Source organism: Pan troglodytes, chromosome 18, assembly GCF_028858775.2.
Source record: "Pan troglodytes isolate AG18354 chromosome 18, NHGRI_mPanTro3-v2.0_pri, whole genome shotgun sequence".
Lineage (NCBI taxonomy): Eukaryota > Metazoa > Chordata > Mammalia > Primates > Hominidae > Pan > Pan troglodytes.
Window position 1 is genome coordinate 66,824,758 of NC_072416.2, and position 18,674 is coordinate 66,843,431.

An 18,674-nucleotide genomic window follows, 5' to 3' on the forward strand; every position below is an offset into this window, starting at 1 on the left:
TTATTCCCTAAGTCCTCTGAGTGTTTGTAAAAATATAACTTTTCCTTCTGTAGAGTAAATTGTAAGCAGTTTACATGTGGTCCCCTACTTTTTTTTTTTCTTGATCTTTTGCGTGTGTGTGTGTGTTTTTAACTTTTTTATTATTTAAATAGGTTTTTGGGAAGCAGGTGGTGTTGGTTACGTGAACAAGTTCTTTAGTGGTGATTTCTGAGATTTTGGTGCACCCATGATCGGAGCAGTGTACACTGTACCTATGTACACTGTATAGTCTTTTATCCCTCACCCTCTTCCCACCCTTTCCCCCAAAGTCCCCAAAGTCCATTGTATCTTTTTATGCCTTTGCATCCTCATAGCTTAGCTCCCACTTATGAGTGAGAACATACAATATTTGGTTTTCCATTCCTGAGTTACTTCACTTAGAATACTAATCTCCAGTTCCATTCTTTTTTTTTTTTAACAGCTTATAAGTTCCTAGGTCCAGTGTTTCCTGTCTCTAATCCCAGTTTCTCAGGAGGGTGAGGCGGGAGCAGGCCCCTCCTACCCTCCTGTTCGGTCATTTTAGCAGATGACTTTCACCCTCATGCCTTTTGCACTGTGATTGCAAGAAGGGATTATTTTTAACTTTATGAATAGGTCATATGTTCACATGGACACCATTGAAAAAAAATAATCTAAAAAGTATACAATGAAAAGTTCTACTCCCACCCTGTCTCCCTTTGTTCTAATAAGGTGCCTTCCCCATACCTAAAATCTCACTTGTTAGTGTCTTTTAAAGTTCTATATGTAACTATAAACAAATATGAACATATATTCTTTGAGACAGAGTCTTGTTCTTTTTTTCTTTGAGATGGAGTCTTGCTCTGTTGCCCAGGCTGGAGTACAGTGGCGCGATCTCGGCTCACTGCAACCTCTGCCTCCCAGAATCAAGCGATTCTCCTGCCTCAGCCTCCCAAGAAGCTGAGACTACAGGCACGCACTACCATGCCCGGCTAAGTTTTGTATTTTTAGTAGAGATGCGGTTTTACCATGTTGGCCAGGCTGGTCTCCAACTCCTGACCTCAAGCGATCCACCTACCTCAGCTTCCCAAAGTGCTGGGATTATAGGCGTGAGCCACTATGCCTGACCAAGACAGAGTCTTGTTCTGTGGCCCAGGCTGGAGTGCTGTTGTGCAGTCATGGCTCACTGCAGACTCAAACTGCTGGGTTTAAGTGATCCTCCTGCCTCAGCCTCCCAAAATGCTGGGATTACAGGGATAAACTTATTTCTTATCCCCTTCTTTTTAGTTACTCAAAAGATAGCACTGCTTTGCACTTGCTTTTATCAGCAAACAATAATGTGTCTTGACGATCATTCCCCTGCAGAGCATAAAGAGCTTTTTTTTTTTATAGGTTCATAGTATTTCATTGTAAGGAAATTCCATAATTGATTTAACTAATCCTCTATTGATGGCTATTTGGGCTGTCGCCCATGTTTTGCTAGCACAAACAATGCCTTAGTGAATAACCTTTTACATACGTCATTTTTGTGTGCAAGCTTTCCAGTTTCACATTGGAAAATGGGAACAGTCCAGGTAAATGGCCCATGGAGCATTTCTGCAAGAGCAGCAACCAGGAAAATAAAAGGCTGGAGAACCACTGCTGGAACAGGTGCCCCATCTCCTTGTGGTGGTAGCAACAGTACCACAGCATCTTGTGAGTGACCTGTGGCTGTTCTCCAGTGTATGCCAGAGTCAGATTCTGGCACCTGTGGGTCACTCTTCTTCATGCTCTTTTCTTTTCTTATTATTTTTGCCTACTTGGAATTCTTTTTTTTTTCAAATTTGAGACAGAGTCTTGCTCTGTCGCCCAGGCCGGAGTGCAGTGATGCGATATTGGCTCACTGCAACCTCTGCATCCTGGGTTCAAGTGATTCTCCTGCCTCAGCCTCCCAAGTAGCTGGGATTACAGGTGCCCGCCACCATGCCCGGCTTGTTTTTGTATTTTTAGTAGAGACAGGGTTTCACCATGATGGTCAGGCTGGTCTCGAACCCCTGACCTCTGGCGATCCACATGCCTTGGCCTCCCAAAGTGCAGGGATTACAGGGTTGAGCCTGCACCTGACCCTACTTGGAATTCTTGAAGTGAGCCCCCTAGTCTGAGATCTTTCTGCTTTCTTTTTTTTTTTTTCTTTTTGGTATTCAGGAGGATGCAGCATGGGTTGTAGGCTTCATTTCTCAGGAGCCTGAGCCAAGGCACACATATAGTCTGAGCAGTTACCTTTCCAGGCAGCCAGAGTAGATTCAGCAAATGCTCTTGGAAGCAGCTGCCTTTCCCATCAATGCTTATTTGTTCTTGATAATGAAAAATGATGCTAGCATCCATTAAAAGAGAAAAGGCATCCTCTTGTGAGCTCTATTGGACAAGTGAGCACTTGTTGTACAGTCATCTGCAAGCGCATGTGACCTGGAGACTGTGGGAAATGCCTCACTTCGCAGTGTTGGCTCCCAGCTGTTCTCTTGGGCTGTTTGAGTTTTGTTCCAAAGGTCAGAGGCAGAGGGTCCAAGCTTTTCCAGCACAGCCCACATTTGAAAGTAGTGCAAGCCTCACATTCATTCTTTGTAGAAGGTTTCCAGATCTTGTTCTTGAGTTATTGAATGATTCAAAGGTTCTGAATTCCACAACAGCTTTCCTGTGTTTTTGCAGCCAGATTCAGCACATTTTGGTGTCAGCCAGTGCTTGGAAAATGTGGCCCTAGATTGATGCGTGTTTATATCTGGGTTGTGTTTTTTATAGAGAATAAATCTGTGGTTACTTTTACCCATCCCACATTGCTGTTAACTACCCCTGGAATTTCTCTCCCTCCGCAAGCCTAGTGCTGAAGAACAGAAGCTTTGGTGCTGGCTGGTTCTGGGGCGAATGTTCCTTCAGAGGCTGACCTGCTCTGTGACCTTGACAAGGCCCTGAACTTGAGCAAATGACTTAAGCCTTTCGCCTCAGTTGCTCATCAGCATTAAGGGGGTTAAAAACCCCTACCTGCCTCACAGCAACATAGGAGTCAATGTAAAGTTCACAGTGCCCACATGTAATGACTGTCATAGTGAATATTTACTTTCAAAAAGATTTTTTGTTTTCAGTTTTTAGTTGTTGATTTTTTTTTTTAAATAGAGATGGGATCCTACTATGTTGCCCAGGCTGGTCTCAAACTCCTGGCCTCAAGTGATCCTCCCACCTCAGCCTCCCAAAGTGCTGGGATTACAGGTGTGAACCACCATGCCCAGCCTATAACTATTGTTTTGTTTTGTTTTGTTTTTTGGAGATAGAGTCTTGCTTTATCATCCAGGCTGGAGTGCAATGGTGCAATCTCAGCTCACTGCAACCTCTGCCTCCCGGGTTCAAGCAGTTCTCCCACTTCAGCCTCCCAAGTAGCTGGGATTATAGACACCCACCACCACGCCCGGCTAATTTTTTTTCTTTCTTTTTTTTTTTTTTGAGACAGTTTCGCTCTTGTTGCCCAGGCTGGAGTACAATGGCATGGTCTTGGCTCACCGCAACCTCCGCCTCCTGGGTTCAGGCAATTATCCTGCCTCAGCCTCCTGAATAGCTGGGATTATAGGCATGTGCCACCACGCCCGGCTAATTTTTTGTATTTTTAGTAGAGACGAGGTTTCACCATGTTGGCCAGGCCTGTCTTAAACTCCTGACCTCAAGTGATTCGCCCTCCTTGGCCTCCCAAAGTGCTGGGATTACAGGTGTGAGCCACTGCACCCAGCCTACTGTTAATTAAGAATTGTTTATGGCTTCTCTTCTCTGCACTTTTTCATAGCCTTGGCATTTTTGGGTGCCTGGATTCTTTCATTTTTGAACCATAGGACTTTGACTCATGGGGTATTCCTCAAGAGACCCTAATAGCTATATATTTCTTACTGGTTCATTGAGATTTAATTTACATACCACACAATTTACCCACTGTAAGTGTACAGTTAGATAATTTTTATAAACGTACACAGCTGTTGAGCTGTCATCACAATCCAGTTTTAGAATACTTCCGCCACCTCCCAAGTTCCCTTGGGCCTATTGGTAGTCAAGCCTAACTCAGCTCCAGACAACCCTTGATCTGCTTTTTGTCTCTAGTTTTCTAGATTTTTCATATGAACTGTGTACTTTGGTGAACAGCTTCTTTCACTCGGTGTAATGCTTTTAAGGTTCATCTATGCTACTGCGTTTTGTGATGTTTGATCCTTTTTATTGCTGAGTAGCTATACCATATTTTACCCATCCTAATTACTTTATGGGTTGACTGTATATAAGCCACATTTACACATTTTTTTAAATGGGTAAATGTGAAATAAGAAGAAAGTTGGGGCTGGGCATGGTGGCTCACGCCTGTAACCTCAACACTTTTGGAGGCCGAGACGGGTGGATCACAAGATCAGGAGTTCAAGACCAGCCTGACCAACATGGAGAAACCCCATTTCTCCTAAAAAAACAAAAACAAAAAAAATTAGCTGGGTATGGTGGCGGGCACCTGTAATCCCAGCTGCTTGGGAGGCTGAAACAGGAGAGTCACTTGAACACAGGAGGCGGAGGTTGCGGTAAGCTGAGGTCATGCCACTGTACTCCAGCCTGGGTGACAGAGCAAGACTCTGTCTCAAAAAATGAATGAATGAATAAAAGAAAGTTGGACAGGAAGATCTGTTCTCACTGTGTCACCCAAGCTGGAGTGCAGTGGCCCAAACATGATTCTCTGCAGCCTTGACGTCCCCAGCTCAAGTGATCCTCCTACCTCAGCCCTCCCAAATAATGGGGACTACAGGTGCATGCCACCATGCCCAGCTAATTTTTTTTTTGTATTTTTTGTAGAGATGGGCTCTCCCCGTGTTGCCCAGGCTGGTCTTGACGGGACTTGGACTCAAGTGATCCGCCCACTTCAGCCTCCCCAAAGTGCTGGGATTATAGGTGTGAGCCACCGCACCTGACCAGGTGTTTAAAAATAGAATAATGTCCAGAACCTAATTTTGGATTACAGGATGTAAAGGGATGCAGGACAAGGGAGTAAATGAATTAGGAAAGGGATATAGACCAGGATCTGAAGGACACATATCAGGTGTTAGCAGTGGTCTCTCTGCAAGGATGGGCTTGTGAATACTTTGTGCGATTGGCTCATCTTTTTTTTTTTTTTTTTGTAACAGCTTTATCGAAACATAATCCACATAGCATATATTACACCATTTAAAGTGTAGAATTTAACAGTTTCCCTTATAGTCACAGACTTAAGCAAGCGTCACCACAATCAATTTCATAACATTTTCATCACCTCCAGAAGAAATCCCTCACTCCTTAGTTGCTACTGCCCCAGCCCTGGACATCTGGATTCAGTTAGTCTGAGGCAGGGGCCCTGGCTGAGTATTTTTAAAAAGTGCCCCAGGAGGCTGGGCCCGGTGGCTCATGCCTGTAATCCCAGCACTTTGGGAGGCTGAGGCGGGCGGATCACATGATGTTGGGAGTTCGAGACCTGCCCGACCAACATGGAGAAACCCCATCTCTAAAAATACAAAATTAGCCGGGCATGGTGGCGCATGCCTGTAATCCCATCTACTCGGGAGGCTGAGGCAGGAGAATCACTTGAACCCGGGAGGCAGAGGTTGCCGTGAGCCAAGATCACACCATTGCACTCCAGCCTGGGCAACAAGAGCAAAACTCCATCTCAAAAACGAAAACAAAAACAAAAAACCCAGGAAAGTCTCTGTGCAGCACGTTAGACCCTGAATGGAAATGATGTTAGGAGGCATTTTGGTGCATGCTTTATTTCACCAGTCGGAATGTAAGCCTTACCAATGTCTATGAGGGCCCAGGACTTGTTCTCCCACATCTCAGGCCTGTCAGCTGCCCTTTCCTGCACGGGGCATCAGGGAGAGAGGGGAGGAGGGATTTAGTAGCTTTGGAATTCAGTACATGGGGTCTCCCTAACCTCGGGAAATCCAACAGAAAGAAAAAAGAGGAAGAAAATGTGATGATTTTCTTTTTAATCAGTAAGCAAACAGTTCCTAGAGTTGCCCAACCTGACCACAGGAATGTTTCCTGGGTTGCAGTCCATGAAAATGATCAGTTACGGCCTCTGTTTCGGCAGACAGGCTGTGTTGTTACGCATGCAGCCACAGCTGGGACAAGAAAGCCCCTCCAATTTGCTGTGAACCCAGAGGGCCTCCCCATTCTCCTTATTCTTTTTGAGAAAATCAAACGCATTTCCCTCCCTAAGACAGGTGGGGAAGCAGTCCCCCTCCAGCCTCCGCCTCTGCAGGAGGCCTAATGTCGCTGCCAACTCCTTGCTAGAATGGAGATGAGTTGTTTTTCTCCCCTCTTCTTTAAAACAAATTGAGATGAGATTCCTTGCCAGTTGGTGTTGACTCTGGAAAATTGAAACCAAGCAGTTGGTTTTGACTTGAGCAGAGAAGCAACCCCAGCTTCTCCAGTCAAGGCAGCAGATACCAATCCAGGCAGGAATATTGAGATGAAACTGAGTGAGGCTGTTAATCAATGGGCACACTGGCTGTTGCTGTCCTCTCTGGGAGAGGCCTGGAAAGAAAAATGATTTAAAACTAAGTTCCCTTCTGGCCTTGTTGTCAAGAAGGGTATGGGGTATGGGGAGGCAATGAGGCAATCTGGCCCGCAGGAGCAAGAGCTAACCTTTCTCATAGGCCTGTGCTAAAATCATGTTAATTCCACTTGAATGTTGGCCCCCGGGTGGGCAGGAGTGGTTATCTGTTGTGATTGTGGCTGGATCTTCAGTACTAGAACAGGCTGCCCCCATGCAGGAGGTATGCACACAGTAGGTGTGCAGGCTTTGAGTAGACCTTGGAACTGTTCCCCTGCACTGCCGCCTGCTCTCTCCCTTACTTCAGCACACAGCTCCAAGCTGGGGCAGTCTCTTTCACTTCCCTTTATTCCCTAATATGCCCTGATATTCCCTAATGTCCTTTATTTAGTGAGTTGTCCTGCCTGTCACATAAAGCCCTTGGAAATTCCTTACCTGCTTATATTTCTCTATTACACTTTTCATTCCTGATACTTTTTTTCGTTTTCTTTCTTTTTTTTTTTTCTTTTTGGAGATAGCATCTCAATCTGTCACCCAGGCTGGAGTCCAGTGGCACAGTTACAGCTCACTGCAGCCTCGACCTCCTGTGCTCAGGTGATCCTCCTGCCTCAGCCTCCTAAATAGCTGGGACTATAGACACGCGCTACCACACCCAGCTAATTTTTAATTTTTTGTAGAGTTGGGGGTCTTGCCATGTTGCTCAGGCTAGTCTTGAATTCCTGGGCCCAAGTGATCCTCTCACCTCGGCCTCCCAAAGTGCTGGGATTACAGGCATGAGCCACCATGATTACTTGTTGATTTACTTGTTAATTATCTCTTTGACATTGAAATGAAAGTCCCATGAGGTCAGGGACTTTGCTTTGTCCATTGCTGTATTTCTCAGGCCTTAGGATGATGCTTGACAAAGAGAGTAAGGGCTCGCTAAAGATTTACTGGAGGAAGAATCCTTGAAGCAATCCCTCAAAGGAGGTGGGGACGTCTGCCTATGTATTTTGTTTGTTTATTTTTTTGAGATGGAGTCTCTCTCTGTTGCCCAGGCTGGAGTGCAGTGGCGTGATCTCAGCTCACTGCAACCTCCACCTCCCAGGTTCAAGCAATTCTCCTGCCTCAGTCTCCCAAGTGGCTGAGATTACAGGCGCCCACCACCATGCCCAGCTTAAGTTTTGAATTTTTGTAGAGATTGAACCATGTTGGTCAGGCTGGTCTCAAACTCCTGACCTTAGGTGATCCATCTGCCTCAGCCTCCCAAAGTGCTGTGATTACAGGCATGAGCCACCACACCCGGCCTAAACACTGACTTTTTTTTTTTTTTTGAGATGGAGTCTTGCTCTGTCGCCCAGGCTGGAGGGCAGTGGCGCAATCTCGACTCACTGCAACCTCCGCCTCCCAGGTTCAAGCAATTCTCCTGCCTCAGCCTCCCGAGTAGCTGGGATTACAGGCATGCGCCACCATGCCTGGCTAATTTTTGTATTTTTGGTAGAGACAGAGTTTCACCATGTGGACCAGGCTGGTCTTGAACTCCTGACCTCAAGTGTTCCACCCACCTCAGCCTCCCAAAGGGCTGGGATTATAGGCGTGAGCCAGCACGCCCTGCGACACTGACTTTTAATCAATTCCAGAAGCGCCATTCATGACCCTTCCCCCCAGGCTGGTTCTGATCAACACCCATGGCGTTTGCCGTCAGAGAAGGAAACAGCATTTGTCCAAGCAGAACCGTGGTTGGGAAAGCAAAAAGACACCCTTTGCCAGTGTGACCAAGTCGCTTGAGTAATCTTAAACAAAGGGAAAAAGTCAAGGGCGATGGCTTACACCTTTAGCCTTGTTTCTCCCACTTCAGAAAGTAAAGGGTAAAGGGTCCTGGGCCAATTTTTCCTTAATCTTCAATGTCACTGTTTTCTCTCTCCACCCCCGTCTGCTTTGATGGGGACAGAAGCCAAGGGGACTTTGCTCCCTGCTTCCCACCCAGGCAGCGTTCATTGTTGACATCTGTTTTCAGGGTGTAGCTCAGTGAAGACAGAGACGATACATAATTTGTTCTGGGCACATATGTTTGGGGAACGTTAGAAGGAACTTGATAAGCTTCATGCAAATAAACTTCCAGTCCCTGGGAACCCATGGGGGTCGCCTGTCAACAGGGGTGCAGGAGCCGCAGCTGCCGCCCTGAGAGCACATTGCATGGATGTTGTGGGCACGTTAAGAGTCATGCTTGTGCAACGTGATACTCCAACCTGCTTATCTTCCCTGGAAAAATGTTGCGGTTGACGTTGGCAGTTTAGAGGAACTTTGACTTATTTCAGCTTATGCAAAGTGGTAACATACAGCGAGACCTTTTTGAAACTGGAGTATAGCACTTCCTCCTGTGTGGCTGTTGGAATATCCTTAGGTTTCTCTGAGGCCTGGAACTAGATTTCCAAGGCTCAATTTTCATCCAAGAAGAGAGATAGTGTGTATAATGATGCTTTTGCCGTTATTCTCATTCAAGTTACCCTCCAATTGTCCTATTCTTTTGTGAGAACTAACTTCTCAGATCCATTCAGCTAGCAGGCTTGTGAATGGCTCATCAGTACTAACAGACAGGCTGCCTGGTGAGTCCTGGCGGCTAAGTAGCATCAGACTACAGCTTCCGTCACTTCATAGCTATGGAACTTGGTTAAGTTCCTTCTCTGTTTCCCCATTTATAGGAAAGGGATGCTGGCCAGGCGCAGTGGCTCATACCTGTAATCCCAGCACTTGGGGAGGCCAAGGCGGATGGATCACCTGAGGCCAGGAGTTTAGGACCAGCCTGACCAAGAGGTGAAACCTCGTCTCTAGTGAAAAAATACAAAATTAGCTGGGCATGGTGGCGCGTGCCTGTAATCCCAGCTACTTGGGAGGCTGAGGCAGGAGAATCCCTTGAACCTGGGAGGCAGGAGGCTGAGGCAGCAGAATCCCTTGAACCCGGGAGGCAGAAGTTGCAGTGAACTGAGATTGCACCATTGCACTCCAGTGTGGGCAACAGAGCAAGACCCTGTCTCAAAAAAAAAAAAAAAAAAAAAAGTGGAAGGGTGCTAAAATCCCTACCACACAGGACTGCTTTATCTAATAAGGACATAGACTGTTCTTGTTGTCCATAGTTTTGTTTTTGTTTTTGTTTTTTGATACAAGGTCTCACTCTGTTGCCCAGGCTGACTGCAGTGGTGCCATCACAGCTCACTGCAGCCTCGACCTCCTGGGCTCAAGCAAACCTCTTGTCTCAGCCTCCCGAGTAGCTGGGACTACAGGCACACACCACTGCTCCCAGCTAATTTTTGACTTTTTGAGTTTTTTATAGAGACACGGTCTTGCTATATTGCCTAGGGTGGTCTCAAACTCCTGGACACAAGCAGTCCTCTTGCCTCTGCCTCCCAAAGTGTTGGGTTACAGGCATGAGCCACCATACCCGGCCGTGTCCATTAGCTCTTAGTAGCAAATGGACACACAACATTAGAGACTTATCATCAAGTGAGAGTCAGTGTTCCTGGTGGAACTTGAATGTCCTTTTCAACATGCCCTAAGTGTGGACAAACTGGAGGCCTAATTGTTCTTTCCTTTGCATTTTTATTTTTAAAAATTTGTTATTTTAATTTTTATTACTATAATTTTAGAGATGGGGTCTTGCTTTGTCACCTAGGGTGGAGTGTGGTGGTACAATCGTAGCACACTGCAGCCTCCAACTCCTGGGCTCAAGCAACCCTTCTACCTCAGCCTCCCTAATATCTAGGACTACAGGTGCACCAACATGCCAGGCTAACTTTTTTTTTTTTTTTGAGATGGAGTCTCGCTCAGTCGCCCAGGCTGGAGTGCAGTGGCACGATCTTGGCTCACTGCAAGCTCCGCCTCCCAGGTTCACACCATTCTCCTTCCTCAGCCTCCCGAGTAGCTGGGACTACAGGCACCCACCACCACGCCCAGCTATTTTTTTTGTATTTTTAGTAAAGACGGGGTTTCACCGTGTTAGCCAGGATGGTCTCGATCTCCTGACCTCGTGATCCACCCATCTCGGCCTCCCATAGTTCTGGGATTACAGGTGTGAGCCACCGCACCCGGCCAACCGGGCTAACTTTTTAGATTTTCTTTTTCTGGTAGAAAATGAGGTTTCACTATGTTGCTCAGGCTAGTCTTGCATTTGTAAACATAAAATTACATTTTCTGCTAAGTATGAATGCTCAATAAACCTGTAATGTTACTGATTTCATGAATACTCATTAAAAGAACACATGCCAGAATCCCCAGTGTCATCTAAGAAAATAGCCTGGAAGGAGATCTTATAGGCAGCAGTATCTGTGGAGATAGAAACACTGTCCCTAACCAGCAAAAAGAAAAATGCCTAACTAGCTGAATGAGGCTGTCTCCCCAGGATTCCTTTCATCCATCAAGTTAGATTTCTTTTTTTTTTTTTTATTTTAAGAGATGGGGTCTTACTATGTTGCCCAGGCTAGTCTCAAACTCCTGGGCTCAAGTGATCCTCCTGCCTTGGCTTCGCAAAATGGTGAGATTACAGGTATGAGCCACCATGCCTGGCTAGTTCTCTGATTTTTTTTTTTTTTTTGAGATGGAGTCTTTTTTGCTTTGTCACCTACACTGGAGTGCAATGGTGCAATCTCTGCTCACTGCAACCTCTGCTTCCTGTGTTCGAGCAATTCTCCTTTCCTGGCCTTCTGAGTAGCTGGGATTACAGGTGCCCGCCACCATGCCTGGCTAATTTTTTGTATTTTTAGTAGAGACGGGGTTTCACCATGTTGACCAGGCTGGTCTTGAACTCCTGACCTCAGGTGATCCACCTGGCTCAGCCTCCCAAAGTGCTGGGATTATAGGCATGAGCCACCATGCCCAGCCAGTTCTCTGATCTTGTCCTCCAGTTTTTATGTGTAACTGAGGCTGAGCTCTCAAGTTCAAATGGTCTTTGAATAAAGCTAAATGCAGGCCGGGCGCGGTGGCTTATGCCTGTAATCCCAGCACTTTGGGCGGCCAAGGCAGGCGGATCACAAGGTCAGGAGTTTGAGGTTATCCTGGCCAACATAGTGAAACCCCGTCTCTACTAAAAATACAAACGATTAGCCGGGCGTGGTGGCAGGCACCTGTAATCCCAGCTACTCGGGAGGCTGGGGCAGGAGAATGGCTTGAACCCGGGAGGTGGAGGTTGCAGTGAGTTGAGATCCTGCCATTGCACTCCAGCCCGGGTGACAGTGCGAGACTCTGTCTTTAAAAAAAAAAAAAAAAAAAAAGATTTGCTAAATGCAGTATTCTTTGGTGTTCGCTGTGGGAAATGTGTTCTGATGAGAGGGAGGCAATCCATAATGTGCCCCTTTGTGTGCAGGGTGGGCAAAACACTGCTTCCAACTAGTTACGTCTAAGACACTAGGTTATCCCACTGGTTACCAAACAACTCAACTATGGTTTGCTGCCTTCCATAGCTGGCACCGTCCTTAAATCCCAACATCGTCTGAAAATAATATAGAAGCTTTTGAGACTGTCTTGTTTCTACCCACTCACATTCCAGTTATGGGACCAGGCAGGCGTGGGAGAAGAAACGGGATCGTCAAAGTGGGACTGTTCCGTGTGGCATGATGGCAATTTCAAGCAAGGAATGTTGCTGAATGCTCAGAGCCTGCCCCGGGACCAAAAGCTTTTCATGAACTTGGGTTTCATTTGTATTTGAACATCAGTCATCTCTCTTGGGGTCCTCTCTTGAAAGCTACTTTTGCCCAGTAGGCTAGAAAGTGGGGCACCGTAGGTTTAATAGCAGCATGCAGGGATGACAGAGTGTTAAAAACACTTTTTAAAAGTCATTCTTACTAGTTTTTGTCATGAAAAAAAAAAAAGAATTCATTCTAATTGTAACAGGCCAAGTAATACAAGGATATATAAGGAAAATATGTTGTTGTTGTTTTCAAACTGCCTCCTGGCCAGGCACAATACTTGTATCTGTAATCCCAGCACTTTGGGAGGCTGAGGTTGGTGGATTGCTTGAGGCCAGGAGTTCAAGACCAGCCTGGGCAACATGGCAAAACCCCATCTAGTCCTGTAAACATAAAATTACATTTTTTGCTGAAATAGAAAAAATACAAAAATTAGCTGGGTGTGGCAGCACATGCTTAAAATAGAGCATGGCACATTAATATTCTACACATGTTTAAAATACTAATAAAATAGGCCAAGCATGATGGCTCATGCCTGTAATCCCAGAACTTTGGGAGGCTGAGGCAGGTGGATCACCTGAGGTCAGTTCATGACCAGGCTTGGCATCATAGCGAGACCCTGTCCCTACAAACAATAATTATAAATTAGCTGCGGTGGAGTACACCTGTAGTCTCAGCTACTCTGGAGGATGAGGTGGGAGGATGGTTTGAGCCCAGGAAGCTGAGGCTGCGGTGAGCCAGCATTTGTGCCACTGCACTTTAGCCTGGGTGACAGAGTAAAACCCTTTCTCAAAAAATTAAAATGAGGCTGGGTGCAGTGATTCACTTCTGTAATCCCAGCACTTTGGGAGGCCAAAGCGGGAAGATTGCTTGAGCCCAGGAGTTTGAGAGCAGCCTGGGCAACGTAGTCAGACCCCATCTCTACAATAAATAAAATTAGCCAGGCATGGTGGCATGTACCTGTAGCCCCAGCTACTCAGGAGGCTGAAGCAGGAGGATTGCTTGAGCCCCGAAAGCCAAGGCTGCAGTGAGCAGTGTTTGCACCACTGCATTCCACCCTAGGTGACAGAGACCTGTCTCAAAAAGCACACAAATAAAATTAAATAAAATCTGAATAAAATAGTTCATAAAAGCTAGTTGAAGCTTAGTTGAGGCTGCAGTTTTTGATGATGGTGATGATATTGTAATGAAAAGACTTTCCCAGCTGGGCACAGTGGCTCACACCTATAATCCCAGCAGTTTGGGAGGCAGAGGCGGGCAGATCACTTGAGGTCAGGAGTTCGAGACCAGCCTGGCCAACATGGTGAAACCTTGTCTCTACTAAAAATACAAAAATTAGCTGGGCGTGGTGGTGTGCACCTGTAATCCCGGCTACTCGGGAGGCTGAAGCAGGAGAATTGCTTGAATCTGGGAGGCAGAGGTTGCAGTGAGCCCAGATTGCACCATTGCACTCCAGCCTGGGTGACAGAGTGACACTCTGTCTCAAAAAAAAAGACTTTCCCACATGGAGATGGCCAGTAGTGGGGAGTGGGGTCTTAGCTTCTTTTGTTGGGATTTGGTTTTTACACCAAGTCACCAAATAAGTTTATGAAAGGTGGGCATGCTGGGTTAAAGAACACTTAGACCCTTGTTAGCTCTATTTTTGTTAGCTTTTTTTATGGGCATGTTGAAATATACCCAGTCCCCGTATTCTGATCCTCTAGTTTCAACATTTTGCCGTTCTTCTTTCCTCCCACTTGCTGGGCTCAGAGACAACCCAGCCCTTGCCAGCGTGACAGTGAGCTTCCCAGAGCCTTTCTGGAGCTGGAGAACCTTTCAATCTTTTCCACAATTTCCTATAATCAGCCCAGGGGATCAGGTTGCATGGGGAGATAATGAGTCTTATGAGCACCTGGAATTCAGGTTGGGGCTCCCCGTCATACTGTCACTTCTCAAAGGGTAGGGCTTAACCACCATTAAGATGAGGTGCCCCAAAGCAGGTTAAGTGCCTTGGATCAAGTTATTTGCAAAACCATTTTCATTTTTTCAGGCCGCCACCCTTGGCAAGTCCAATCATGCTTGTCTCAACTTTCACTGTCTAAATTTGGGAAGGCTGGAGAAAGGAATTCAGTGCAGCCTTCATTCCCTGTTTACATGACAAGCCCCTAAAGATGACCTAGTTGCCCCATTACTTCTGCTGGGGGTGGGGGAGGACTCTTTGAAGAGCATCTGGTTTTGCTAGTTTGAAAAGAAATTCCTATTTTAGACTTAAAAGGATGGTATCTGCCCATCCTTTAAGGACTTGGCATTTCTTCTTGATTCTTTCATCATCTTATGGCTCAGCTGTTCAGTTAACAAACACTTGTCTACCCAAATACACAGAAATAATAGTCATCTCTTCTACTTTCATTGCTTTTTAACTTAGAAAATGTCATCCCATTCACTGTCTTGGTCTTCACAAAACCCTAAAGAGGTAGACTCAAACAGTGGTGATAACCTTTATGTTATAGTAGAGAAGGCCAAGGCCCATAGAGGTTTAGCAATTTGCTAACGCCACCCAGCAAGAACATGGCAGAATCTGGGTTTATAATCCAGTCACAGACCCTGGGTCCAGCCCTTTTTCCTTGTCTCTGTCTTCCCATCATTTATTATGGCTCCCCCTGCTCACCCCATCCTTTCCTTCAAGTTGCAGAAGTGAGTTGTAGACCCAGTCTAAGGGCTGAGAAGGTAGGGGTTGGGGCATGGTGGTGATTTTTTATTTTTATTTTTTAAACAAACTGGGAGGGAGGGTCAGGTGGGCGACTCTTTGAATGACACAGCTCCCTTCCTATGAACGAGCTCTTCCTGGTTTCATTGCTCAGTTTATTTGCCAGGTAGCAGACTCCTAGCTATTGCATGGGGTAGCCTCTGATCTCAGTCTTAGAGATCAAGACTGGAGCTGGAGAACCTTTCAATCTTTCCTATAATTTCCTATAATCAGCCCAGGGGATCAGGTTGCGTGAGGAGATAATGAGTCTTATGAGCACCTGGAATTCAGGTTGGGGCTCCCTCTCATACTGTCACTTCTCAAAGGGTAGGGCTTTGAATAGAGAGATTATAGATATAATCTATCTATAAACTGATATAATCTTCCTTTTAAAAATAACCAAGGTTGGGGCCGGGTGTGGTGGCTCATTCATGTAATCCCAGCACTTTGGGAGGCGAGGTGGATGGATCACCTGAGGTCAGGAGTTTGAGACCAGCCTGGACAACATGGTGAAACCCTGTCTCTACTAAAATTACATAAATTATTCAGGTGTGATGGCACATGCCTGTAATCCCAGCTACTTGGGAGGCTGAGGCAGAATTGCTTGAACCCAGGAGGCGGAGGTTTCAGTGAACCGAGATCGTGCCACTGCACTCCAGCCTGGGCAACAGAGCGAGACTGTCTCAAAAAAAATTAATAATAATTAAAAAAAAAAAAAACCAAGGTTGGCTGGGCACACTGGCTCATGCCTGTCATCCTAGCACTTTGGGAGGCCGAGGCAGGAAGACTGGTTGAGTCCAGGAGTTCAAGACCAGCCTGGGCAACATAACAAGATCCCATCTCTATGAAAATATTATTTAAAAAAAAAAAAAACCAAGGCCTTAATAGGGTCTCTCCAGAGAGAGGAAGAGCCAACCATGAGACTAACCCATGTTAAAGGGCTGTCTCAGCTCTGCCATTTAATAGTTACAGGATGTCAGGTAAATTTCTTAACCTCTGTGAGCCTCAGTTTCATCTTCAAAATGGAGAAAATCTGGTACTTCCCCTCTCACCCCCAAACGTGGTCTTATTTTTCTCTGGCAAGGGCAGGGCTGTTGGCTTCAGAAATGTTTGCAAGGGTGGCCCCTGATGGAAGAAATGAAAACTGCTGCCTAGGCATCAGGGATGGCTTCAAGGGCTTTCTGGCAGAAACCTGATCCTCCTGTCTAGCCTTCTAAGATAGGACGGCAGGAATTTTTATAGAAGAGCACTTGGATGAAATAGAAATTCCATCGGACAATTATTTGAAAGGGAGGAAAACAGGCCAAGCTGAGAGTTTCCTAGAATGAATGGTCTTATCGACTGCTCCCCTCTGCCTGGAAGCTTCTTTGAGCCAGGCTTCTGCAAGGCTGGCTCCTTCAGGTCCCAGCTCAGATGGGCCTACCTCAGAAAGGCCTGCCCTCACCATGCAATAGATGTTACATCTTCAGCAAACTCCCTTCTCCTCTGCCACTCTTATATCACCCTCTTTTATTTTAATTTCTTTCTACCTATTACTTACCACTGCCTGAAATTTTAAGTTTCTGTCTTTGTCCATCTCTTCCTCAGTAGTGTAAACTCAATGAGAGCAGAAACCTTAAGTATCTTCGTCACGATTTTGTCCTCACAGTCCAACACAGTGTCTGGCATATAGCTTGATGGTTACCTATTTGAATGAGTCCTTTGAGATTCTAATGTATAGTGTAGGTGCTTCAACCACAGCTTCTCCAGTTTTAGAGTATTAATACTTTTTAAAGTTTTAGTTACTTTTATTTATTTATTTTTTGAGATGGAGTCTCGCTCTGTTGCCCAGGCTGGAGTGCAGTGGCGCAATCTCAGCTCACTGCAACCTCCACCTTACAGGTTCAAGAGATTCTCCTGCCTCAGCCTCCCAAGTGGCTGGAATTACAGGCGCCTGCCACTAAGCCTGGCTAATTTTTTTTGTATTTTTAGTAGAGACAGGGTTTCATCATGTTGGCCAGGCTGGTCTCAAGCTCCTGACCTCAAGTGATCTGCCCACCTTGGCCTCCCAAAATGCTGGGGTTACAGGCATGAGCCACTGTGCCCAGTCGAGAAGTTTCTTTCTAGACAAGATAATATTTTCAATTGACAAGAAGATGAGAAAGAAATCAGAGCACAAGGAAGTCATCCTGTAATTGTGAAGAACGTTATGGTGATAGCTTTGTTGTTCTGTCACCAGATTATGGTTTGTTTTTGGTTGTGTTTGGTTTTGTGGGAGTCTTCCCACAAGTTCGCTCTTTGGAGAAGGAATGCTCTTGTCTTTAATCTGTCCAATTTCCTAATCTCTGTGATTTCTGCCCTGCAGTGAATTTTGAAGATTGCACCGGTCGACAAAGGACAGCCTATTTTTCCCTCGACACCCGATTCAAAGTGGGCACAGATGGTGTGATTACAGTCAAAAGGCCTCTACGGTTTCATAACCCACAGATCCATTTCTTGGTCTACGCCTGGGACTCCACCTACAGAAAGTTTTCCACCAAAGTCACGCTGAATACAGTGGGGCACCACCACCGCCCCCCGCCCCATCAGGTATGTTGGCATTTTTCTGAGAAGTTCGCTGTTGTTTTAGTGCGCTGTCTAATCCGGGTTTCTCAGCCTTGGTACCATTGACATTTTGGGCTGGATGATTTTGTGTTGTAGGGGTTGTCCTGTGCACTATGTAGGATGTTTAGCAAGCATCCCTGGCCTTAACTGGTTAGACACCAGTAGCACTTCCACCAGTTATGACAACCCAAAGTATCTCCACATGTTGCCCATGGCCCCTGGGGGGACAAATCAGCCTGAGTGGAGGGCTCTTGGCCTAACTGAATAATTCTTGCTGGAGTTTTTGGGGTGTGGGGATCGGGTAGTGTAGAAGAATGGTAAAGGCCTGAACACCGTCTGGGACTGAATCTCAGCCGTGCTATTTACTACTTGGGTAATGTTGGAGGAATTACGTCACCTCTCTATGCTTGAGCTTCCTTATCTGTAAAATGGAGATAACAGTGAGGATGGAATTAATTAATACATGTGAAATGCTAAAAATACGCAAGGCATACTTAGTCATTGTTAGCTGTCTTTACCACTCCCCTCCTGGGGGAAGAAGAATGAATAAGAGCTGGATTCTTCTCTCTCTCTCTCTTTTTTTTTTAAGACGTAGTCTCACTCTGTGGCCCAGGCTGGAGTGCAGTGGTGTGACTCACAGCAACCTCCACCTCCCCAGTTCAAGTGATTCTCCTGCCTCGACCTCCTGAGTAGCTGGGATTACAGGCGCCCGCCACCATACCTGGCTAATTTTTGTATTTTCAGTAGAGGCAGGGTTTCACCATGTTGGCTAGGCTGGTCTCGAATTCCTGACCTCAAATGATCTGCCTGCCTCAGCCTCCCAAAGTGCTGGAATTACAGGAGTGAGCCACTGTGCCTGGCCAAGAGCTGGATTCTCTGATCATTTTGCTTTTTGTGCTTCCAGTAAGAAGAGCCTTGGTGAAGAAGGAGAAGAACCAGTAGGCAGCTCTTACCCCATTAGACTATAACCTCCACAAGACCCTTTCCCATTGTATTTGCAGTGCCTGGCCTTAGGTCTGGCCCATACCAGGAACAGACAAACAGATGAATTGGCCATGAATGGAAGGATGGATGGATGTCTGCCTAGGTTCTTGGCAGGAATGTTTCTAGGGGTTGTTATTCGAAGCCAGTTTCTCAA

At 46.0% G+C, this 18,674-nt stretch overlaps 1 protein-coding gene across 1 annotated transcript in view; it reads left to right on the top strand.

Annotated features, from left to right (window-relative positions):
- CDH1 (cadherin 1) overlaps positions 1-18,674 on the top strand; it is a 97,530-nt gene that overhangs the window by 46,363 nt on the left and 32,493 nt on the right. Inside the window, exon 3 of the mRNA XM_001168150.6 lies at positions 17,298-17,521. Within this exon, the coding sequence (XP_001168150.1) occupies positions 17,298-17,521 (224 nt within the window). The remainder of the gene's footprint in view (positions 1-17,297; positions 17,522-18,674) is intronic.